The 25714-nt window shown below is 43.1% G+C and overlaps 1 protein-coding gene across 5 annotated transcripts in view; it reads left to right on the top strand.

The window, feature by feature from the left end:
• Positions 1-25289, top strand: part of PARL (presenilin associated rhomboid like) — a 145492-nt gene extending 120203 nt beyond the window's left edge. Inside the window, exon 12 of one of the 5 annotated variants that reach the window (XM_044288241.1) lies at positions 24777-25289. In XM_044288241.1, the coding sequence (XP_044144176.1) occupies positions 24777-24882 (106 nt within the window). In that variant the 3' untranslated portion in view covers positions 24883-25289. Of the gene's footprint in view, positions 1-20275; positions 20398-24776 lie in introns of those variants that run through there. The other 4 variants (XM_044288242.1, XM_044288245.1, XM_044288246.1 and 1 more) reach the window with 4 other exon arrangements.
• Positions 25290-25714: the final 425 nt, after the last annotated feature.

Below are 25714 nucleotides of genomic sequence, written 5' to 3'. Positions count from 1 at the left end.
TTCAGCGTGTGCAAGGTACCAGGAGATATTGTCACGGCTGAGGATGGGGAAAACCCTCAGCCGTGCGATGCCAGAAGATGAACAGGGCCAGGACAGGAATCAGAGAGCAGGTCACCTCCTACACATCCCTAATTCTAACCCTGTCTCCTATCTGTATTAGCCAACCCTTAAGGTAGGGAGGGCTCATACTCCGGAACCTGATATTCCTGCTAGCCCTCCGGGTGGCCCTGGACTAGGAGCAGGGTAAGACGACCTGTTCCTCCTAGACACGGAGGAACAGGAGTCTCACTGGCCAAGCTACATAGAAAAGGGAACATGAACAGACATATGGCAATGACTGGTAAGTGAGACTAGTACCACACTTACCTGCCACAGACACACGACCTGGAACCCATGTACAAGTGCTGCTGTCCACAACAACACAAAGGACACAGCACACAACAGACATTACACGGGAACCCAGGAAACCATATGCTGCAATAATAAAGAGACCAAACAAACATCTTCTAAACACCATACATAAACCTTATGACCACAAGGATGGCCCCCACTGGCAGATGGTATAACAGGAGGATGTCTCCAGCAACCATGGCTGAAGAACCCCTCAGCTAACTGATCTCAGCAGAGGCTAAATAGCCCATGTAGCCACACCCACACAGACACACCCAGTGATCACACACACAGAAGAGAGTTAACCCTTCCAACACAAGGCAAGGGAAGACATAAACACACACTTCACCTGTTGCCACGGGCAACGGCATGCGTGGCAACCATGTCTTGGGGATCAGCCATAGGGCTGAGACACTGCCACCACATGCACACAACACCACACGTTGCCACGGGCAACCAAGTGAAGGAAAGTGTCACAAAACACACCATAGGCCGTGACAGATATTGGATGAAAATGTGATGCAGTCCGTCACAAACCTGAGGCTTGGGAGACGTTGGACCTTTCAACAGGACAATGATCCCAAGCATACCTCCAAGCCCACTAGAGCATGGTTGCAGATTAAAGGCTGGAACATTTTGAAGTGGCCAACGCAGTCACCAGACTTCCGATTGAGAACCTCTGGTGGGACTAACCCTGGGTTCACACCTGAGCGTTCCTCAAACGCGCGTTTTACGCGCGTTTTTTGTAATAGTAAACGCGCGTTTGACGCGCGTTTGTGTCATTGACTGCAGAGTCCTATGGCCACAAACGCGCGTCAAAACGCCCCAAAGAAGCTCAAGTACTTGTTTGAGCGTCGGGCGTTTTACAGCGCGTTCGTACTCGCTGTAAAACGCCCAGGTGTGAACCATTCCCATAGGGAAGCATTGGATTTCATGTCTTGAGCGTTTTACAGCGCGTTTGAACGTGCTGTAAAACGCTCAGGTGTGAACCCAGGGTTAAAGAAAGCAGTAGCAGCGCGCAAGCCTAAGAATGTGACTGGAGGCTTTTGCTCATGAAGAATGGGCGAAGATACCCGTAGATCGCTGCCAGACACTTGTGTCAAGCTATGCTTCACGTTTAAAAGCTGTTATAACTGGAAAAGGATGTTGTACTAAGTACTAAGATTGAATGTCACTTGGGGGTTGAATAAAACTGATAATTATGTGAGCACAGAAAATACATTTGTGGTTATTTCATTATACATGTTATGTTATATTTGTCTGACTTACAAGTGCCTCTTTGATTTAATTGTAAACAAGATGACTGAAATTATCAAAATCAATGTCAAACTGGCCAAAACACTCAATTTCAGTGGGTGTTGAATAATTTTGAACACAACTGTAGCTTTATATCCTTGCTGGAGTGAGAAATCACCCCAGATAAAGCATGCATATGAAATTGCATCATTTAGACCCTGCAGTTTCACAGTTTGCATCCTGAAGATCCACTCGGCTTCTCTACGTAATAATAAAGTGTCCACATCACCCCCTCGTATAGGTCGTGTAATATGTTCATTACCCTGAAATTGAACTCGTGCCCCTTCCTCAGTATGGCACTCGATCATATGACATGCAACTGGTGTTTCCGCCTCATTCCTGATATCAGAAAGATGTTCACTGATCCTCTTTCTGAATTCACGTTTTGTTTTGCCGATATATTGTATCCCGCATGTACAAGTGAGGAGATAAATCACTCCTATCGTTTAGCAATTTATGAATGATCTTAGTTCATATGTTGCCCCTGTACTGGTGCTACTGAAATATTTGCCCTTCTTTATGTACTTACAGAAGGAGCCTGTTCCGCATTGGAACGTGCCTTTGGCGTAATTTTTCTGCCACAACTTAGTTGGTTTTTGGGCCACATACAAACTGTGGACCAACCGGTCTCTTAAATTGCAATTCCGACGATAGGTGATAGGATTTTGTGTCGGCAAATGCCCAATGTCGGTGTCTAATTTCAGAATCCCCCAGTAGGTTGACATGATCTCCTTAATCTCTCGATGGGATCTATCATATGTGCCGACAATCCTGCACGTATTATCTTCCTCACTCCTAGCCTTTGGGCACAAAAGTTGTTTGCGATTGCAACTAAGTGCATGTTGGTATGCCCTTTTTAAAGGTTGTTGATGGTACCTGCAGTTCTTAAACCGAGCCTGCAGGTCCCTCGCTGTCACCCTAAAATCTGCTAGCTCTGAGCAGTTTCGCCGGGCTCTCATATACTGCCCTTTAGGGATCCCCATTGTCGGGGCTAGTGGGTGGCCGCTCTCCCACCTCAAGAGATTATTCGTGGCAGTCGATTTCCTGAATAAATTATTTGTTTTTCTGCCTGCTGTATCCAATGTGATTGAGATGTCCAGAAATGATAACTCCCTGGCCTCTATAGTGGATGTCAAGAATAGCCCCAGTTGATTTTTATTCAATTCCGCAACAAATTGATGGAATTTGTTCTCTTCCCCTCTCCATAAGATAAACATATCATCGATAAATCTGATCCAGAGTATTATCGATGACGTGAATTGTTCCATCTCCTCAGAGAACACAACCTCACTCTCCCAACAGCCCAGGAAGAGGTTAGCATATGTCGGGGCACATGGATTCCCCAACGCCATCCCCCTGAGCTGGTGGAAGATCTGGCTAGAAAATAAAAACAAATTGTGTCAAGATGAACGTGATTATTAAGATTATTTCTTATGAAATTAATCACCCCTTTGCTGGAGAAAAAATTGTTTAGCCTGGCACCGTTTGTCATGGGGGATGGAGCTATATAGGGCTTTGACATCCAGGCTTGCTAGCCAAGTGTCCTCTTCACATTGGATCCTTTCCAATCTCTTTAGGACATCCATTGTATCCCTTACATAGGACGGGAGTCCCGCCACGAATGGTCTTAGAATTACCTCCACATAGGTACTAATGTTTGATGTGAGACTCCCTATCCCAGATGCAATCGGTCGCCCTTAAAGGGGTATTCCCACTTCATTAAATAGGGTTACATTAAATCATTGCCCCCCCACTGAACATTTCTTATTATACAGGATACAGGTAATAAAAAAAAAAACATACCATTCGGCATAAAAATGCTCCTTTCACTCCCCTGTGTTTATACTGGTATCCCATGGATACGGCCACATACTTGCGGGGCATGTATGGGCCGCGCCTGCGCACAATGTCCTACCTTCTCCCCAGCCGGCCGCTCAAGAACGCGCACGCTGGCTGAGGCCGCGCATGCCCAAAGAGATCACAACAGCCGTGTCTGACCCTGCATGCTGGAGATAGTGCCGGGGAGAGAAACGATCTGCCTGCCACGCTGCTGTCCTGCAGATGCTAGAGGAGGAAGGAGGATCACAGTGATTGATATGCTCCCCTATTAGTCCCGGGCCGACTCCTTCTGGGCGCTGGAGCACACGGCGTCCTCGGTTGCTATGACGCCGTGCGCTCCCTCCTGCCGCTGGAATACAGTGATACACTCTTATAGATCATAGCAGTGTATTACTGTTTTCCGGCAGCAGGAGGGAGCGCACGGCATCATAGCAACCGAGGACGCCGTGCCACAGATGCCCCCCACCCCATAAGTGCCATCCACAGATGCCCCCCCACCCCATAAGTGCCATCCACAGATGCCCCCCCACCCCATAAGTGCCATCCACAGATGCCCCCCCACCCCATAAGTGCCATCCACAGATGCCCCCCACCCCATAAGTGCCATCCACAGATGCCCCCCCACCCCATAAGTGCCATCCACAGATGCCCCCCCACCCCATAAGTGCCATCCACAGATGCCCCCCCCACCCCATAATTGCCATCCACAGATGCCCCCCCACCCCATAAGTGCCATCCACAGATGCCCCCCCACCCCATAAGTGCCATCCACAGATGGCCCCCCCCCCCCATAAGTGCCATCCACAGATCCCCCCCCCCCCCCCATAAGCTGGGTAATAAGTCTGTGATGGTATCGGACATCGGGAAAGCTGGGTAATAAGTCTGTGATGGTATCAGACACCGGGAAAGCTGGGTAATAAGTCAGTGAATATATCTATCTATATCTAGCACAGATCATATGGCTACTAGCTAACATGCATTTGGGCTGTAGTGATTTATTGTTTTTGCTGCATTGGTTTGTAACACAGATTTTATGTGTAAAAGTGTATTAGAATGCAGGACAGCCACAAGTTACTACATTAGTTCACTAGCATTGGTCAGTGGTCACTGAGTGATTCCCCAGCAGGGGGAGGGGCTTTACATACTCTGCAGGCTGCCAGACTGATGACTCATCCACATGAACGAGCACGCAAGGACTGAGCTCTCAGGGTGAGTCATGAGGAGGCGTGGCTGGCCTTCACTCAACTGCCTGAGCCAAACCAGGAAGTTAACAGGACTTCTACTTCTACTGCTGGTAAGATTGAAAAAGCAAGATGGGAATACCCCATTAAGTTTTGTCAACCCTTTATGCAATTTCGGCAAGCTGTAAAATGTAGCCAATATTGGATAGTCAGGGCTTAGGAATATGAATTCATTTTTGCTTATGAGATTGTCTCCTTGGGCCTGACATGAATTCTCATTTAAGTTCCTCCCTGAACACAGATGTAGGGTCAGAGGGTAGCTTCTTATATGTCTGGGGGTCATTTAGGATGTTCATACACATTTTTTCTTATTGTTTGTAATCCAGAATAACAATATTACCCCCTTTATCTGATGGCTTGATTATTTCTTTATGAAGCTCCAATTGTTTAAGGGTCCGCCATTCCTCACGTCATGTTAATATCCCCTCTGTCACCCTCCCCTGTGTGACATCTGCAGGTAACGCAATTACTCGGTGACAACCGTTACAAACGTGTCAATTGGCATGTTATCGTTTACAGGGGGATGCTTTTTGGAAGGCTTCTTTAATTTTGTGAATGGCCCATCACCCATATTTTGCTGACCCTCGTCATATAGATCCGCTAGGAGTTGTACATCTGGGAGATCTTGTTCGTCTATACCCAACTCCTGGCAGGTGCGCTTATCATGAGTGATAAAAAAAACTTTTTCCATTTTAATTCGTGTGAGAAAAGTTGTAAATCTTTATTTAACCCACGCAAAAAAAAAAAAATCACGGAAAGGAACAAAAGACAGCTCCTTTTTAAGTAATCGTGCTTCAGATTCAAGTAGTGAACATGTATAAGTCACTTTAGGGGTAGATATTATTCCTTGTTCCGCAGAAAATAATCTGACACTGGGGGGGGGGGGGGTACTCTCTAAAAAAGCACCTCTATCATTTCTGTCCCTCCTCCCACGATTTCTACCACTAAAGGGTCTTCTCTGGCTTTGCGTAGCCCCTCTACCTCTCCCTGTATTATGTTCACTATCTGTGTCGCATTCAGATGATGAAAGTTCTGTATCGATCTCAAGTGGGGATTTTTTGCTTGGAGGTCATTGTAACGGATCTCCTACCACCCCGACCGGGTACCTCCGTTGATGTATGCTCCCAGTGCTTCCTGAGGACTCCAAGCACTCCGCTCTACACCAAAACCACCACAGGAGCCAGGAACAGCTCTTACAAGAGCTAGTAGTTATAGCCAGGGGAGTATAGCAAATCTTCAGCGTATAGCAATCCCCACACACATGAGACGAGGCTCTATGTTGAATGTAAAACAGGAACTCTTTAATGGGTAATTTTTCAGCCTTTTATGCAGGTCTTCAAGCAAGGGACACTCCCCCTGGGGCCCTTGTAGAAGACTGTGACAGTTTATATTTTAGCCAATCACATGCATTTACAGTATTGAAACCTTCCCAGCAATTGTACAAAAAAAAAAAACCTTCCCTCTGTCTGTAACGCAATCAACAAGATACAATGAGCATTGTCTTTGACGCAGTTAACTAACACACTGGCATTGTCTGAGACACAATCAACAAAATACAATTACCAAACGTAATGGGCTAACTTAATCACTCAGACAGAAAACACATTTTTCCCAACACACAGAAAACACCTCAAAACCCTACACATCCTCATACTGTATACATCCATTGATCGCTCTGATCTGGGTGAACAACATATCCAAAAATCACCCAGATCTGAGCAGGGGTTCCCGAATTCCATGGAAGTCACATTTGGCCGGCCGCAAGCATGGCTTTCCTGCCCAAAACAGTTCCACAGATTCAGAACTCCTTCAAAGTTAGTATGGGCCATAATCCTGGGGCAAGAGGCTGGCAACCAGGCCCCTCCAAAACCCAGTGGCGAGGTTGGTTTCGCTACAGTAAGGCCGAATGCACATGGCCGTGTTTGCGGCCGAGAGCGGGCCGTGAAAACCCTGCCGGGATTCCTGCTGACTGCTGGCGCGCACAGCGTCATGGGTTGCTATGACGCAGTGCGCTACATGCAGCCGCTCCTGTACAGTAATACACTATACTAGTGTATTACTGTCCAGCAGCGGCTGCATGAAGCGCACAGCGTCATAGCAACCCATGACGCCGTGCGCTCCAGCAGTCAGCAGGAATCCCGGCATGGTTTTCACGGCCCGCACTCGGCCGCGGAACACGGCTGTGTGCATTTGGCCTTATAATCAAAAATTCTTCCCTCCTTGAAATCTTTGATATCCCTATTGAACAATGAATGTTTCTTTTCTTTCAATTGGGCAGTGAACTTTTCGATGGTCTGTTATAAATTAATTTAATTTCTATTATACTCAGCGTTGTCACAGAATTTTCTGATTTGTTCTAGTTCGTTTTTCACATCCGACTCACTTTTACTCAACAATTTTTGTTCTTCCTCCAAGAAGCCTAAGAGAGGACTCTACTGATTCCTTTTCCCATTTGCTCAGGAATTCACTAGAATTCCTGAGCAAATTGGCTCGTAGGTAGGATTGGGTTTCTCAACCCCCTTGGAACAATATTATTTTTCAGATATGTTTCAAGGGCTTGTATCTCCCACCACGACCGTATATAGTGTTTATATGTCTTAGTGAGATTCTTGAAGGCAATTCTGTACTTGTCTTTCATGCTTTTTCCGGGAAAAAAACCCTGTAATAGATCACCCATCCATCTGTACGCAGTAATATCGCCAGATAGGAAACCTGACATTTTTCCTTACAAAAATTTAAAATAAATACTGAAAATGATAAACAATTGATGCTATGTATATGTCCCTAATTTGTCGATACTAAAAAATTATTACTGCCTGATAGGAACGCTAAAACAAAATAATAAACTGTATTACTTTATTCATTAAAACTGGAGTCAAAGACTCATAACTCAAAAGTATCAGGCTTGAGTATATCCCCAATGCGGAACATGCTCCTTCTGTAAGTACATAAAGAAGGGCAAATATTTTAGTAGCACCAGTACAGGGGCGACGTATGGACTAAGATCATTCAGAAATTGCAAAATGATGGGAGTGATTTATCTCCTCACTTGTACATTCGGGATACAATATATCGGCAAAACGAAACGTGAATTCAGAAAGAGGAATGGTAAATATCTTTCTGATATCAGGAATGAGGCGAGTTCAATTTCAGGGTATCTAACATATTACACATCCTATATGAGGGGGTGATGTGGACACTTTATTATTGCGTAGAGAAGCTGAGTGGATCTTCAGGATGCAAACTCTGAAACTGCAGGGTCTAAATGATGCAATTTTGTATGCATGCTTTATCTGAGGTGATTTCTCAATCCGGCAAGGATATAACGCTATATGGCATATAATATACTATGTCAAAGTGTGGTGAGGAACAACTTGACCTTACATAACTCTGCTTTAATCCACGGATGATCCGTGTAATGGTCATAAGCCACAAATGGGCATATGCAGTCAAGGCCATAAATATTGGGACATCGACACGATTCTAACATTTTTGGCTCTATACAACACCACAATAGAAATGAAACGAACAAGATGTGCTTTAACTGCAGACTGTCAGCTTTAATTTGAAGGTATTTACATCCAAATCAGGTGAAAGGTGTAGGAATTACAACAGTTTGCATATGTGCCTTCCACTTGTTAAGGAACCAAAAGTAATGGGACATAATAATAATCATAAATCAAACTTTCACTTTTTAACCCCTTAAGGACCAGGCCATTTTTTGCAAATCTGACCAGTGTCACTTTTAAGTGCTGATAACTTTAAAACGCTTTGACTTATCCAGACCATTCTGAGATTGTTTTTTCATCACATATTGTACTTCATGACACTGGTAAAATGAAGTAAAAAAATAAAATAATCTTTTTTATTAAAAAATACCAAATTTACCAAAATTTTGTAAAAAATTGTACATTTCCAAGTTTCAATTTCTCTACTTCTATAATACATAGTAATACTTACAAAAATATTTATTACTTTACATTCCCCATATGTTTACTTCATGTTTGGATCAATTTGGGAATGATATTTAATTTTTGGGGGATGTTACAAGGCTTAGAAGTTTAGAAGCAAATCTTGAAATTTTTTCAGAAATTTTCAAAAACCCACGTTTTAGGGACCAGTTCAGGTCTGAAGTCACTTTGTGAGACTTACATAATAGAAACCACCCCATTCTAGAAACTAAACCCCTCAAGGTATTCAAAACAAATTTTACAAACTTCGTTAACCCTTTAGGTGTTCCACAAGAGTTTCAGAATTAAGACTTGTTGGCTAATTTTCCATTTTAATCAATTTTTCGAAGTAACAAAGCAAGGGTTAACAGCCAAACAAAATGCTATATTTATTGCCCCGATTTATGTAGTTTGCAGAAACACCATGTCCCATTTGAAGCCCCCCTGATGCACCCCTAGAAGTAGAAACTCCATGAAAGTGACCCATCTAAGAAACTACACCCCTCGAGGTATTCAAAACTGATTTTTACAAACTTTAACCCTTTAGGTGTTGCACAAGAGTTATTGGCAAATGGAGATACAATTTAAAAATTTCACTTTTTTGGCAGATTTTCCATTTTAATATTTTTTTCCAGTTACAAAGCAAGGGTTAACAGCCAAATATTTATGGCTCTGATTTTGTAGTTTACAGAAACACCCCATATATGGTGGTAAACCGCTGTACGGGCACTACGGCAGGGTGCAGAAGGAAAGGAATGCCATATGGTTTTGGAAGGCAGATTTTGCTGGACTGTGTTTTTTTGACACAATGTCCCATTTGAAGCCCCCCTGATGCAGCCCTAGAGTAGAAACTCCAAAAAAGTGACCCCATTATAGAAACTACGGGATAGGGTGGCAGTATTGTTGGTACTAGTTTAGGGTACATACGATTTTTGGTTGCTCTATATTCCACTTTTTGTGATGCAAGGTAACAAGAAATAGCTGTTTTGGCACCGTTTTTATTTTTTGTTATTTTCAACATTCATCTGACAGGTTAGATCATGTAATATTTTTATAGAGCAGGTTGTCACGAACACGGCGATACCTAATATGTATACTATTTTTTTTATTTATGTAAGTTTTACATAATGATTCCATTTTTTAAACAAAAAAAAATCATGTTTTAGTGTCTCCATAGTCTGAGAGCCATAGTTTTTTCAGTTTTTGGGCAAATATCTTGGGTAGGGTATGAATTTTGGGGGATGAGATGACGGTTTGATTGGCACTATTGTGGGGTGCGTATGACTTTTTGATCACTTACTATTACACTTTTTGTGATGTAAGGTGACAAAAAATAGCATTTTTTTTTTTATTTTTTTTATACGGTATTCACCTGAGGGGTTAGGTCATGTGATATTTTTAGAAAGCAGGTATTCAGGTAAAATAACCTGCAACGCTATAGGGGTGATGGTTGCATCTATATACTAATGGATTATGTGCAGAGACATAGTGTACGAGGTCGTGGACACACATACAGTCAGGTCCATAAATATTGGGACATCGACACAATTCTAACATTTTTGGCTCTATACACCACCAAAATGGATTTGAAATGAAACAAACAAGATGTGCTTTAACTGCAGAGGGTATTTAATTTGAGGGTATTTACATCCAAATCAGGTGATGGACGCGGCGATGCCTAATATATGTATACTTTTTTTATGTAAGTTTTACACAATTATTTCATTTTTGAAACAAAAACTACAAAATCAAGTTTTAGTGTCTCCATATTCTGAGAGCCATAGTTTTTTCAGTTTTATACTTGGTTGCATTTCCTTTGCAGTCAATTACAGCCTGAAGTCTGGAATTCATAGACATCACCAGACGCTGGGTTTCATCCCTGGTGATGCTCTGCCAGGCCTCTACTGCAACGGTCTTCAGTTCCTGATTGTTCTTGGGTCATTTTCCCTTCAGTTTGGTCTTCAGCAAGTGAAATGCATGCTCAGTCGGATTCAGGTCAAGCGATTGACTTGGCCATTGCATAACATTCCACTTCTTTCCCTTAAAAAAACTCTTTGGTTGCTTTTGCAGTATGCTTTGGTTCATTTTCCATCTGCACTTTGAAGCGCCGTCCAATGAGTTCTGACGCATTTGGCTGAATATGAGGAGATAATATTGCCCGAAACACTTCAGAATTCATCCTGCTGCTTTTGTCAGCAGTCACATCATCAATAAATACAAGCGAACCAGTTCCATTGGCAGCCATACATGCCCACGCCATGACACTACCACTACCATGCTTCACTGATGAGGTGATATGCTTAGGATCATGAGCAGTTCCTTTCTTTCTCCATACTCTTCTCTTCCCATCACTCTGGTACAAGTTGATCTTGGTCTCATCTGTCCATAGGATGTTGTTCCAGAACTTCGAAGGCTTTTTTAGATGTCGTTTGGCAAACTCTAGTCTGGCCTTCTTGTTTTTGAGGCTCACCAATGGTTTACATCTTGTGGTGAACCCTCTGTATTCACTCTGGTAGTCTTCTCTTGATTGTTTACTTTGACATAAATACACCTACCTCCTGGAGAGTGTTCTTGATCTGGCAAACTGTTGTGAAGGGTGTTTTCGTCACTAGGGAAAGAATTCTTCAGTCATCCACCACAGTTGTTTTTCGTGGTCTTCCAGGTCTTTTGGTGTTGCTGAGCTCACCGATGCGTTCCTACTTTTTAAGAATGTTTTAAACAGTTGTTTTGGACACGCCTAATGTTTATGCTATCTCTCTGATGGGTTTGTTTTTTTCAGCCTAATGATGGCTTGCTTCACTGATAGTGACAGCTCTTTGGATCTCATCTTAAGAGTTCACAACAACAGATTCCAAATGCAAATAGCACACTTGAAATTAACTCTGGACCTTTTATCTGCTCATTGTAATTGGGATAATGAGGGAATAACACACACCTGGCCATTGAACAACTGAGAAGCCAATTGTATAATTACTTTTGGTACCTTAACAAGTTTGAGGCACATATGCAAACTGTTGTAATTCCTATCAATCACCTGATTTTGATGTAAATACCCTCAAATTAAAGCTGACAGTCTGCAGTTAAAGCACATCTTGTTTGTTTCATTTCAAATCCATTTTGGTGGTGTATAGAGCCAAAAATGTTAGAATTGTGTCGATGTCCCAATATTTATGGACCTGACTGTATGTGTGTCCACAACCTCGTACACTATAATGTGTCTGCACATAATCCATTAGTATATAGATGTAACCATCACCCCTATAGCGTTGCAGGTTATTTTACCTGAATAATATGCACGATCCCTAACCTCATGATGATATATCGAAGATGCTGTAAGTGACATCTAATCCCTTAGATGGATCACACTAATAAATATGTCTGCAGTGAAATCTATGATCGCTATTTTTGACCGCCAACAGGTTCCCCTACTCATGTGGTTGCTATTAGCAGCAACACTCCCCAGCATCACCACTGTAAACCTGTAGTGGGTGCCACACAGCGGGAGGAACAGTGTGACACACCTCCGCTGTGATTGGCTACCCTCTGTGACTGCGCTTGCTGGGGGAGGAGTTAGAGCTTTTTAGAGCTGGCGTTCGGGCGGCTGGTACAGCCGTCACAGCGCCGATGCACTGCGATCCTGCATGCTACTCTGTGCAGGGATTCAATTACACAATACTAAATTACCTCCTGTACCTGCTCCTCATGAAGTGTGGGCATACCACCGCACAGAAACGCGTAGAGCAGGGGTAGTGAGGGCTGCACTCAGGGATAGTGTTACTATCGGAAGTGTCTAGAGTGGTTAATCAGCTGTTTCCACCTGGGCTCCTGACGGTTTTCTCACACACAGCATAGTACTATCCCTGTGGTGAACTCTTGTATAGCAGTGATAGGATACTGGACAATATACCTACCTTATGTTTGAGGAGGTGTCTATGTCCAGATTCTAGAGTAACACTGATGCGCACATTGACGGTGTTTCCAAGTCTTAATAGGGTTCAGAGATAACACCCTCCTATACCCTAGCAATGCATTTAGGGAGAGGAGATACAAAAGCAACTTGTATATCTCTTCCCCTGCACCCTGGGGATATACCCTAACCTGATACTTTTTAGTTATGATTTTTGACTCCGTTTTTAATTAATAAAGTAATAGTTTAGTTTAGTTCCTATCAGGCAGGCGAAATAGCGGAAGGACGGATCCGTCAGGGTGAACAGCCTGTTGGATCCGTCCTGCCGCAAGTGTAAAAGTACCCTAAATCGCCGGTTCCATGATGTCTGATAATGTGCATTGAACTGGGGAATGGCCTAGACCCCCTGCAGGTAAGTTTTTCCTGTTCCATTAGCTGGGTTCCTGGCTGGCTGAATGGAGATGAGAAACGTAAACAAAGGTGGACTGCTAGAGGCTCTCTGCCATCTGGCTGGCTTTGAAGCAGGGCCCCCCTGTGGAGCTCATTACCTCTGCTACCTTTCAGCAGATGGTTGGTGTGGGAACATGGCTGACAGTGAATATTAATTCATATTCCTCACATGTACAGTTGCCCTAATATCACATGGTGAAACCAAGCTCTCCTCAAGATGTAGATTAGAATAGTAGGATGTTCTGTTCATCCCATTTAGTAAATGATGATTTAAACAACCCTCAAATTAGGGAAATTCACCACACTCTGGTCACAACACATCATAATTTTAGTCAGTGAAATGCTTGTTCGTCCACCATGCCAGATAAATCTGCAAAAAAGCTGATTCCAAACCCCAGAATGTTTTAAGAGCAGGGTGATCGTCTGTAAAGAATAGAGCCATTTAGAAAATACTCATCCATTGATGAGGTGACAGCAGCCAAGGATTGACAGTGGCACAGAGTACCAATGCTGTAGTTCCAATTTTATTTTCATGATTAATGGAGGGTAATTTAGGTTTTATAAGTGCACCCAATTTTAACCCCGAGATGTGTAATGTACGATTGTGAAGGGTGAATTCCAGGACAAGAAGTCCAAATGTCCTCCCTTTGCAGACAGTGGCAGGAGCTCACATTCTAAGACATTGATTTTGTTCCCAGAGTAGCTGCAAAATTGTGGGAGCGCGCCACGTAGTATGTCGTCAACCTGTTTATGGGATTCGCCAGAAAAAGTATGATATCCTCAGCGAACAGAGCTGCCTTAACCCATTGGCTCCCAACAGATATACCCTCAAACAGTGAAGTCACAAAGGAACCTCACCAGTGGCTCTAGAGATTAAATAGTAAACGCATGTCTTAATATTTGACTCCCATAATGTCCCTCTGTAGAACCTGTATATAATGTCCCCCTGTACTCCCAGTATACAATGCTCCCCCCAGTGCAAGTATATAACGCTGCACCTAGTTGCCAGTATATAATGCTCCCCCTAGTGCCTTGGTGCCCCCAGGGCCAGTATAAAATTACCCCCCCCCCCATTCTGCCGTGCCAGTGCCTTGGTTCCCCACAGTACCAGTATATAATGCTCCTCCCAGTGCCTTGGTGACCCCAGTGCCAGTATGCAATGCTCCCCCCAGTGACTTGGTGCCACCAGTGCCCAGTATATAATCCTCCCCCCAATGCCTTGGTGCTCTCAGTGCCAGTATATGTTCCCCCCATGGGCAACATTCATGCGGATTCCGCAGACTGATACAGACCCATTCAACATATTCAATTTTTTTGCAGTGCGGAGGCACGTAGAGAAACCCCACGGAAGCACTACGGAGTTCCTCCGTTCCGCACCGCACCTTCCGGATTGCAGACCCATTCAAGTGAGTGGGTTCACACGGCTGGTGCCCGGAAATTGCGGACCCGCATGTTTGCGGGCCGCAATACGGGAACGGCAGGGAAACTGCCGTGTGCATGAGCCCTTTGTGTCTGTACTTTTTGAGGACATAGTACCAGTTAATGATGTTAAGAGCATCTCTAAGCTGAAAAGATTTTGCCTTCCTAAATTTCTAAATTGTTATACCTACCTGATTAATCAGTTTTGAATGATAATTGGAAGTTTATTTTATGATGGACGCAATTTCCCCCAACCTGCACCTCTGTTGGTCTATCAGGTTTATTGGTTAATATTAAGCCCAAAAGGGCCATCCCTCTAGATGGATCCTGCACCATTTGGGAAAGGTAATTCATTTAGATATTGACAAGAACCTGTATCCTTTATGAGATTCATAGGTTTAATTTTTTTTTTATTGATATCTGCATAGTTGAAGTCCTTCACAATCACTAAACTCATTATGATTTGCCACCTCATCTATTTCTCTTATGATGCAGACATGTTTTATTGTCTGTTTTTTGTTTTTTATTAAAGGGTTTAATGATGTTAACGGTCTATCCTATGGATAGCTTGAGCTTTCAATGGGCCCTTCAAACAACTGTTCGGTGGGGGTTACGGCCGTAGGACCCCGGCCAGTCTGATATAGATGATGTATCCTGAGGATGTCTTCAGTATCATGATTCTTGACAACCCCTTTAAGTTGTATTAAATTTCATTATACACCTCGATTTATACACTCCTTGTTTTATAACAAATAGTAAAATGGTAAAAATAGTAAAATAACTGATATAAATGCTATTGTGGTCTGCAGAACCTTTGACCTGTGCTTTTTATGCTGTTTCTTGTTTAAATTGTAATTGTATTGTAACCTGATTAAGGAAATTTTCCCTTTAAAAACGTGTAAAAAACAAAACAAACTGAAACCAGAAGAAACTATGCAGAATTTCACAATCTATTATCGAGGAATGCGCCTAAAGACTGATCCCATTTTTGCATAATTTCTTTCCATAACAGATTTCCTGCATATACATGCCTTCACTCCAGAATTCTGGCTTCAAAAAGTCATAAAATAGGGCTTTTGCAACTTTTCTCTTTTGTTAGTCATGTTAAACTCTTAGGCCACTTTGAAGATGAGCGAGTGTCATGCTCCGGACTCACAGCACCTATCCTGAACTTCCAGCACTGCTGGGGTCACATGGCATTGTATTTATTTATGATGCTATGTAACCCTTACAATTCTGGAATGTATTGGATAACACTGGCATAATGCTGTTAGTGTTATCCTATACATACCAGACCTCTAAGGGTTACATAGCATCATAAATCAATATAATGCTATGCGACCCTGGCAGTGCTGGAAGTTCAGGACAGGTGCTGTGTTGCGAGTCCGGAGAGTGACACTTAATCATCTAAAAGTGGCCTTAGTGACCACCCATATGCCTTTTTACAACAGTTACTAAGGGGCCTTAGGCAGGGCCTTTTCAATTAAAAGCAAATTGCAAAAATAAAATCTGCCCCACATGTTTGGTATTGTCGCATCTGTAGCCATCCGCACTAAACAAATATTGTGTAAATTATCACCTACAGTGAATGCCGTAAAAAAAAAAATTATAAAATTTAGAAATTGGTAATTTTTGCTCAGTCGACACAAAAAAAACATAATAACAAGAGATCAAAAAGTGTTATTTATGAAAACTACAAGTCTGTCCGACAAGAATCAAGCCCTTACACAGCTCTGTCGAAAGAAAAATAAAAAAAAAGTTATGGATCTTGGGATTTGGCAATGCAAAAAGATTTTATTTATTTTTTTAAAACAATGGTTTTATTGCACAAAAGAAGTAAAACGTAAAGAAAAAAAATATATATATGTATTTGGTATCCCTGTAATTGCATTGACCCAGAAAATTCATTAAGTCACAAAAAAAAATCACAATCTCAATCCAGTGGAAGGGTGGAGCAGAAAAACTGGGTAGACAAAAGTCTATGTTTAAGGGTAAGACAAATTTATCAAACATCATGCGACATTGGAGAAATGTGGCATAAAGTGCCCTAACACAGACTCGAACAAAACAGTTGTCAAATGCAGTGTTATAAATGAACAAATGAGGCAAATCTAAAACGTACCCTTTATTGTTACTACAGATAAAAAAAATACACTCATTGTCACGAACAACAATATACTCAGATATATTAAGACACTAACGTTCACAGTGTCTGCCTAACACAGCCACCAGGATAATACTACTTTCACACTCTCGTTTTTGCTTTCCGTTTGGGAGATCTGTCATGGACTCGCAAGCGGTCCAAAACGTATCAGTTTTGCCCTAATGTATTCTGAATGGAAAAGGATCCGCTCAGAATGCATCAGTTTGCCTCCGTTCAGTCACCATTCCGCCTGCAGCGTTTTGCTGTCCGCTTGACGAAACTGAGCCGGACGGATCCGTTTTCTCTGACACAATCTGGCTCAATAGAAAACTAATCTGTCCTCCTATTGACTTTCAAAGGAGTTCATGACTGTCCATAATACAAATGGATCCGTTCATGACGGATGCATGCGTTTGTATTATTGTAACGGATCCGTTTTTGCAGATCTATGGCGGATCCGCCCAAAACACGTGTGAAAGTAGCCTAACCAAACATGGCTCCTTAGCTCTCCAGCGGCCCTGTCATGTTTACCAGAGTTCTTGGGCAGCGCGCCTCCTTATGCAGCCAGCCCCGGGAGCTGCCTCCTAGCCTACCAGCTCCTGCCGGCTTCCCCTGCCTGACCCGCCCTGTATCACTCTGGCTTGCCAATAACCAACCAATAACAAAGCTCCTTGCTGTAAAGAGCTTTGTTATTGGTTATTTCCGGCACAGGCAGCATCGCTGCACTGCTTGTGCCGTTCACAGTGCTCACTGCATTGATGAATGTAGGGGGAAAGTCATAGGCGTATTGGTACGCCTTAGACTTTTTCCAGGGAGTATAGTGGCCTGAACAAGCGGCATAGACTCTTGTACAGGCGTTATTGCGACCTCTGATCACAGATAATATATGTAGATATACATCTGTGGATCTTAATACATACAAATGTGTACTGGTAGGTATAGAGTAAGTATGACGTAATGCAAGATTGGCCCCCAAATGTCTGAGAAGGGTTCAGCTCTCACATCCCACACAGCAACCCATCTCATGCACATAAAAAACTAAGGTACAGGATAAGTAGCGATCAAATGGAGTGTAAGCTGTTGATCACTCCTAGATCAATAGGCAATAGTAGCAATGAGAACGTGCACTGCTGCTGCGAATAAAAAAGCAACAGGGAGACCACTGTCTAGATAAAACTTTGCATGGTCTATAGATGGCACCCATTACAGTAAGGCCGAATTCACACAGCCGTGTTCCGTGGTCCGTGGTATGCCGGGCTGGATTCCTGTTCAGAGAAGGAGCGCACGGCGTCATTGGTTGCTATGACGTCGTACGCTTCATGCCGCCGCTGCACTACAGTTAATACACTCGTATAGGAATCCAGCCCGGCATACCACGGACCGCTCTCGGCCACGGAACACGGCCGTGTGCATTTGGCCTGAATGTGTGTAAAAAGAAACCCTGCCCGAAATGCCGGCATTAATTTACATTGAAATGTATTAGTGCTGGATCTGGCATAAAAAATACTGCAATGCATGCTCAGACTGGTAAAAATTTAAAAAAATATATAAATGATCCAGAGAGACGGATCCGTTCTTCCAATGCATTTGTAAGCTGGATCCGGATCCGTCTACAAATGCTGTCCGTTTACATGCAGATTGCCGGTACTGCTTGCCGGATCACTCTGCGGCAAGTGTGAAAGTAGCCCTACTCAGTCAAAACTTTTTTTTTTTTTTTTCAAAGATTTTAGAAAAATCTTGTTTTTGTGTTGCCATATTCTGAAACCCATCTTTTTTTTTTTTTCAAGTGATTTTTATGTAGACGGCTTTTTTTATTTTTTTATTTTCTTTTTTCATTTGAAACTTTTTTTTACCCTCCACAAACACACTGCATGCCGCGGTCAGCGCTGACAGTGATATACAAGGGTTTAATGCGCTGGCAACATTGTATTCACCAATGCCTGTGTATACAGCTACAGGACTTCAAGGGGTTGTGTCACTTCAGCAAGTGGCATTTATTATGTAGAGAAAGTTAATACCGGGAACTTACTAATGTATTGTGATGGTTTTCCATCACATTATACACTGCTGGTTTCCATGGTTACAACTAGAGATGAGCCAATTTCATATTTTGAAATTGGTTCACACTCTGTTGGTTAAAGGTGAATTGCGTTATGGATTCCGTTACCACAGACCATAACGCAATTCTATGACGGAATGTATAATGGAATGCCTTTAAAAGCATTTCGTTATACATTCCGCCATAATAGAAGTCTATGGCCTGCATAACGGATTTGTCTGGTTTTCATTATGCTGGAGTCCCCTCCTAAGTCATGCTGGGTATTCTAGCTTAAAACTGTTTCTTCAGATGGCTTAAATAAGCAACTTAGTTCTGGCTATCTGACCTCCTTTAAATAGTAATTTAGGTCCTTGCACGCACTCTTAGGCTAGGTCTACACGATGACATTTGTCGCACGACAATTTTTATAACTGTAGTCTATGGTGTCGCGCTGCGACTGTGACGTGACAGTCGCAAAAAATCAATTTGAGATGAATTTTTTTGCGACTGTTGCAGTCGCAGCATGTCACATGTCGCATTGCGACACCATAGACTACCGTTATAAAAATTGTCGCGACAAATGTTGCAGTGTAGTTGTGCCCTATCTGTCGTGCGACTCATTGTCGTCGTGTAGACCTAGCCTTATTAATTGTAATAACATTTTTATGAGTAACTTTTTGAAACCTGTTCCAGCTATACTTGTGTTGCTTATTATTATTATCCCATTCTGCATTGATTGTGTAGTGTCTAGCCAGAGCCACTTATTGTTCTCTCCATTTTACATAGTATGCATGTTAAGGTTATTGCCCTAGTCATCTTAACGAAAGTACACCTGAGATTGCTCTGTCCTGATGTGACAGGAAAATCACAAGCAGAGAGGTTAAAAGGCCTTTGCACACCTTCCACCTTTTGTTTTTTTTCCTGTACCAGTTCAGGACAAACTGCAGAAAGGTCACGACTTTTAAGCCCTGATGAAAGGAAGCTGCCGCAGAGCGAGGGTTAATGCGCCGGCATATGTGTTTTCACCGATGCCTGCACATACAGCAGGGGTCTAGCTATCAGTGACTGCTGGACCCCTGCAGTGCTCCAGGCAAAAAAAATAAAAAATAACCAGGAGCCATTGGCTCCTAAACTAAACATGTTAGGAGCCAAATTAAATTTTTTAGTCTCCAAATTTAAAATGCATATAACAATAATAAAAAAAATGACTTGACGGAGAAGATGAGACGCAGGTCACAGTAGTGAGCCAGCACTACATACCTCTCACATCTTTTGGGGGACAAGGTGACTAAAAATGGTGAATTGCGCGGTTTAGATTTTTTTCTGTTGCAGCCTTCACCAGAGGGGAAATACCATATCTCACAATTTTTGGGATGTGGCGATATGTAATATGTTTATTTCTCGTACATTCCATTGGGGGACACAGACCATGGGTATAGCTTAGAGGTATTACTAGGAGGGACACTATGCAAAAATGAAGCTCCTCCTCCTCGGGCTATACCCCCAGACACCTCCAGGAGGACTTCAGTCTTTGCTTAGTGTCTGTCCAAGGAGGTGACGCTTACTCTTCTCCTGTTTTTTTTTTTTTTTTTCTGTTTTCAGATGGGGACGCAGGTCAGCATTGCGCTTTTCTGGCCCCCGTGGAGTGTCTGCCACCGTCTTTCGATGTGTCCTGGCTACCTCCCATCCCCCCACAGAAGAAAAAGTGGATCCAGGCTCAACATGTCAGCTCTGGCATCCCACCAGCTGCTGGGACGCCTGCTGCCTACCCTCCTCCAGAGCACTGTTCTCCTGGATTGGAGTCAGAAGTCTGAAGAGGCGCATCCCTGCTGGTCTGGACATCGAGGGAGCATGCTGAGCAGATAAGTATTGCCCAGTCCCTCCCCCTCCCTCTGTGTCTGTTTGTCTGTGGCTACCTGGGTGAGCTTGAAGAAGGATCCTGAACTGGAGTACTGGCATCTCTTCCCCCTTAAACTGTGGGCTTCAGCGCTTCTCTCGTCGGGCCTTGGCTGCTGCGATCCCTCAGCACCCGCCGGCAGGCCGCTTCTCCATGGCCTCGTTAACCCCTGCTGCACCACGTGTTTGTTTAAATCGCGCGCATATTTTTGCGCATATTTTCGCGCGCGCTTGTTTCGCACGCTTTTTCCGCGCCATAGTGACGCGTTCGGGGGGGCGGAGCCTCGGCATGCCGCTCTCACTCTCCTTACACCGGAGACTCTGTTTGCTCACGGCCGTGCAGTTCCTCATCTCTCTACACCTTAGACTTCTGCTAGCGTTGCCTGGGTGGTAGGAGAACAGCTTGCTCTGCTCCTGATCTTTGCAGCAACTGGTAGGAGATCTTTTACTGTGGGGTTCCATCATGCCAAAGCCTGGGGCACTTAAATCTGCCAAGGCCTCCTCTCAGGCTCTTTTGGTGTCATGCAAGGTGTGCCTTCTGCCTCTGGCACCTGTGACTCGTGCCCTGCTCCTGGACAGGATCAGCCTCCTTCTCTTGCTCAGCCCAGTCCTCCCTCTGCCCCTGCGGAACCGGCGGTACCCGCCTGGGCTTCCGCCATGTCTAGTGCGGCAGCGGATCTGGCCCTAGTTGCCAAGGCAGCCATGTCCTTCATGGAGCGTATGGCAGCTACTACTCCAGTGGCGTCCACCGCTCCATCTCCTCTCAGTGATTCTCACAGGGGGCGTCTGACGTCTTAAGAGGCAGCGTGAGCGGCAGCATTCCTCATCGGATGACTCCGCTTCTCCCCCACGCCTTGAGGCATGCCCGGTTGACTCTCCCTCTCGTGGGGAGCGCAAATCCGAAGGTGAATTGTCCGGATCGGACGAGGCCACGGAGCGGGAACCCCTGCCTAAGCTTTCCACCATGGTATCCGGATTGGTGGAGGCTGTCCGTGACACTTTTAATATCCACGGAGATTCCACTCCCTCCACTAGTCGGGAGTTCTCCCTCTTTCCGCCCAAGAGGCCCGAATCCGCGGTGTTCCCCGTTCATGAGGAATTCACAGCGGTCATATCAAAGGCTTGGGACCGACCCAATCAGAAATTTTCGGCCACCAAGCGCATGGATACGCTTTACCCTTTCCCCTCTGACTCGGTGGAAAAGTGGACTTCTTCCCCTAAGGTAGATCCTCCGGTGGCCAGGTTGGCCAAGAACACGGCCCTTCCTGTCCTAGACGGTTCCTCCCTGCAGGATGCGGTGGACAGACGCCTGGATTCACTTTCCAAGTCCATCTTCTCTCTCTATTTTATAGGTGATTAATGTGTTTTTTTATTTAGTTTTTTTTACATTTCATTTCTTTTCTTTTTACATTTTTTTTTTTTTTTTTTTACCCAGACCCATTTGGTTCTTGAAGATCCAGTGGGTCTGATGTCTGTATAATACAATACAGTACACTATATATTGTATTTTCACTTTACACTTAGTCTGATCAGACATCTGCCTTTAGCAGAAGTCTGATCAGACTTAGCCTTACCATGGCAAGCTCGAAGGCTGTGAAGGCGTCCGGTTGCCATGGTAACAATCACCCGCTGCCACAACAGAGCAGCGGGTGATGGGGAGGGGCCCCCCTTGGCATTGTCATAGAGTATTTCAGCAGGCACTCTGTTCCGATCACCGCCCGTACCTATGCACCCTGTGTCCTTAAGTATCAAGATATCAGGGCGTACCTGTATGCCCTGTGTCCCCAAGAGGTTAAGTGTTCTTGCATGGCAATCTTGCAAGACCATCTCACATATATTATTACAGCCAAATTTACCACCCTAACGCCACAGTTTTTACACTATATAGACAGTAATATACGGAAACGTGCGGATTGTTCCCGATTTGGTGTGCTATTACTTTGTGGATCGTTTCGCCGAATGGTTCACGAAATATCGGCGTTTTTGTGGTGAAATTGGTCCCTTAGGAATGAATGGTGGAATGTTCAAAACTAGAGTGGGAACTGACGAAATCTAGAGTGTGAGCTGAAAAATCAGGACATGATTTCTAAACTGCCACCACTCCCTCATTGTCAAGCCCACCTACACGAATCTTATATCAAAACATTCAGCTATTTCTGCTGCCACTAAAAATGTCCACAGCTAAGCCATAGTCCTGATAGTTTTCACAACTCATGCCGTCCATTGACATTCATTGAAACTCCACTCCAGCCCCCTCAGATTTGAAGGGCAATTTCTAAACTGCGACTGTGTCTTCATTTTTAATATTTCATAGACATGCATAAAAATGTAGGTCTGGGTCTTGTGAGTCTCACAATATAAAGCTTTTCGCTGTAGGATTTATATTTTTTAAACTACAACCATTTGAAGATGGCAACCGCCAGTAAAGCGAGCAAGTTGCAGCAGTTTGTTTTAACCGCTCTTCTCTGCCCTTGCTGTAGAGCGAGTTGCCATAGGAACCCAGGTGTGTGAGCAGCCAGCAGAGAGTCAAAAGCTAGAGTGTGAGCTGAAAAATCAGGACATGATTTCTAAACTGCCACCACTCCCTCGTTTTCAAGCCCACCTACACAAATCGGCTGCTAATGTTTTTATAAATGTATGTTTTAATGTAACTATGAAGCACTTTGGGCAACAACATTGCAATTAAATTTGCTATATAAATAAATAAAAGTTGAAATGCATTTCTCACTCTATCAAGCTTGCCATGTGCACTTTTTAAATCTGATCAATCAATTGCTTAGTGTAATGTTTACTATCTTTACTCACTCCAGACACTCACTCTGGCCAGTCCATAAAGTTACTCACTCCAAACACTCCATACAGATACTCTGCCCAGTCCAACCTTTCCACAGTTACACCAGCCACTCCAACCACACAACAGTTAATTAAGCCACTCCACTCTCTCCAGTTGTAGACTACTGGTGGAGGCAAGAACACTTCACACAATTTCCCCAGAAATTTTAGCTTTTCTAGTGTTCACTTGTTATGCTACTATACATTGAATAAGTTCAATATAGAAACAGTATGCAGTGAAGACCTAAGCTTCCCCTAATGGTGGCTGCATGAAGCCAGAATTTTATAATTTAATTATCTCTATACAGGTAGTTTGGTGCTGGTGCTTGATTTCAGATGGTTGCTGTTTCTGTCAGCCCCATCGAGTTGAGCAGGCAGTACACATGTTGACCATCACTTAACACATCACAGTGGTAGTGTGGTGAGGAGGAATGTGGGACTTGGAGAACCCTGTTCTTGTGAGCAGTAGAGGTCCTAGTGATAGGGCCCCATTTAGCCTACCTCCTCCTCCATTACACCCAGATTATTTTTCAGAGGACTAACACTTTCAGTATTTTATTATTTATGTTGTTGAAAAAATAGTTTTTACTCTCTGGTTACATATTTGCTGCCTTTTATTTGTGTCTTGCACATTATAATTTGAATGCCTTGCTCCTTCTACACATTTCAGAAGTTTACTTGAATAGATTAAGCCTCTTTTCATATCATCATGGTTTCTGTTCTCTGCAGAGCCCTGACATCTTATGGACCTGAAATAATGGGTGCTCTTGGGTTTGTGTTATTTTTTGCCAATAATAGCTTTGCACACTACTTTTTCTTGCGTATAATAAAACTTAAAGCATTAGGCCTCTTTCACACTTCAGTGTTTGGTCAGTGATTTCCATCAGTGATTTGTGAGCCAAAACCAGAAGTGGAGCCTCCACAGACATGAGGTAGAAGGGAAAGATCTGCTCCTTTTCTGTGTTTAGAGTTGCACCTGGTTTTGGCTCACAAATCACTGATGGAAATCACTGACCAAACACTGAAGTGTGAGATTTATAGTACGTTCACACATTCAGGATTTGCAATATGAACACATGCTATGGATTTTCAGAGAATCCTGTTCAAATATAAAAACATGATGATAGTTAAGAAATCCCTGTTGCAGTCATTATTGTTATATTTTTTTTTTTAAAGCATAAGGTAAGACCTACACAGCCTTGACATTTACCATATTTTGCCTGCTCCAGTGCTAACTTTTTATACATTTTGATTAAGTTCAATAAGTGATTACTAATAACTCCTTGTAAATGTAATCAAAGATAATATCCCAAGTTGCTATAGAATATATAACTAAAGAATAACTTTGATTAATAGCATATTGTTTCCCCTACAGCTGGTATGCCTTGTACGGACATGAGCTTATCTGGAAAAAGAGAGAACCTTTAGTGAAAATTTGGCATGAGTTCCGAAGTAATCCCCCAAGAAGTGGAGGATCATGACATCCAAAGGCATCAGAGCAACAGTGTGGCCAAGATGACTACATGGTGTCTCCAGTACTAATCTGGATATATGTTTTCATTTATTGCATTGTAAATGTTTGTGATCTGAATGAAGAGAACATTTTTGAGGGACTAATACCTATTTCCTTGTGCCTTTTAAAACAGCATTTTTAAACCCACATTTACTTTTACATGTTGTTTTTAGAGGTGTTTTTCAGCATTTTCTTTATTTATTTTTTGGACCTGCATGTGGTGATGGTGGCATAGAAACACCACATCATGCTAGCTTCTGGCGTCATAATAAATTTGCAATAAAGGTCAATAAACACACCAAAACTGCAGATGGCAAGAGAGCATGCACTTATTCAGATTTATTTTTTAAAATGGTAAAAAAAATGCCAGAGCCACATTCATCTGTCTAAGGACACCAACTAGAGTTTTTCAAATTCTTTTTACCAATCCTCTAATAAGCTTGCAATTTGCTGGCTATTTTAATTCATTGGCTGTTTGTTTAAGCAGTTTTAAGATCAATTTTGGGCAAATTGCAGAAAATCACATCTAGGCTTAAAATATATTTTATGGACTGGTGAAATTTTTAAACATGGCAAAAAAATATCTATTTACAATGTTCTACTTATGGGTCTGATGCTGTCTCGTAAAATTTTATTTTTTTAATAGGACATGTTTTTACCACTGCTGTTTGGAAAATTTAGGGGGAAATTTATCAAAACTAGTGTAAGGGAAAACTGGCTTAGTTGCCCATAGTAATCAGATTCCACCTTTTGATTTTTTTCTTTTTAGCATATTTGAAAAATGAAAGGTGCAATCTGTT

The sequence above is a fragment of the Bufo gargarizans genome, chromosome 3, assembly GCF_014858855.1.
Source record: "Bufo gargarizans isolate SCDJY-AF-19 chromosome 3, ASM1485885v1, whole genome shotgun sequence".
In the NCBI taxonomy this organism is placed as follows: Eukaryota; Metazoa; Chordata; class Amphibia; order Anura; family Bufonidae; genus Bufo; species Bufo gargarizans.
Note: the sequence above shows the minus strand (reverse complement) of the source record. Positions and strands in the feature narration are given on the sequence as shown.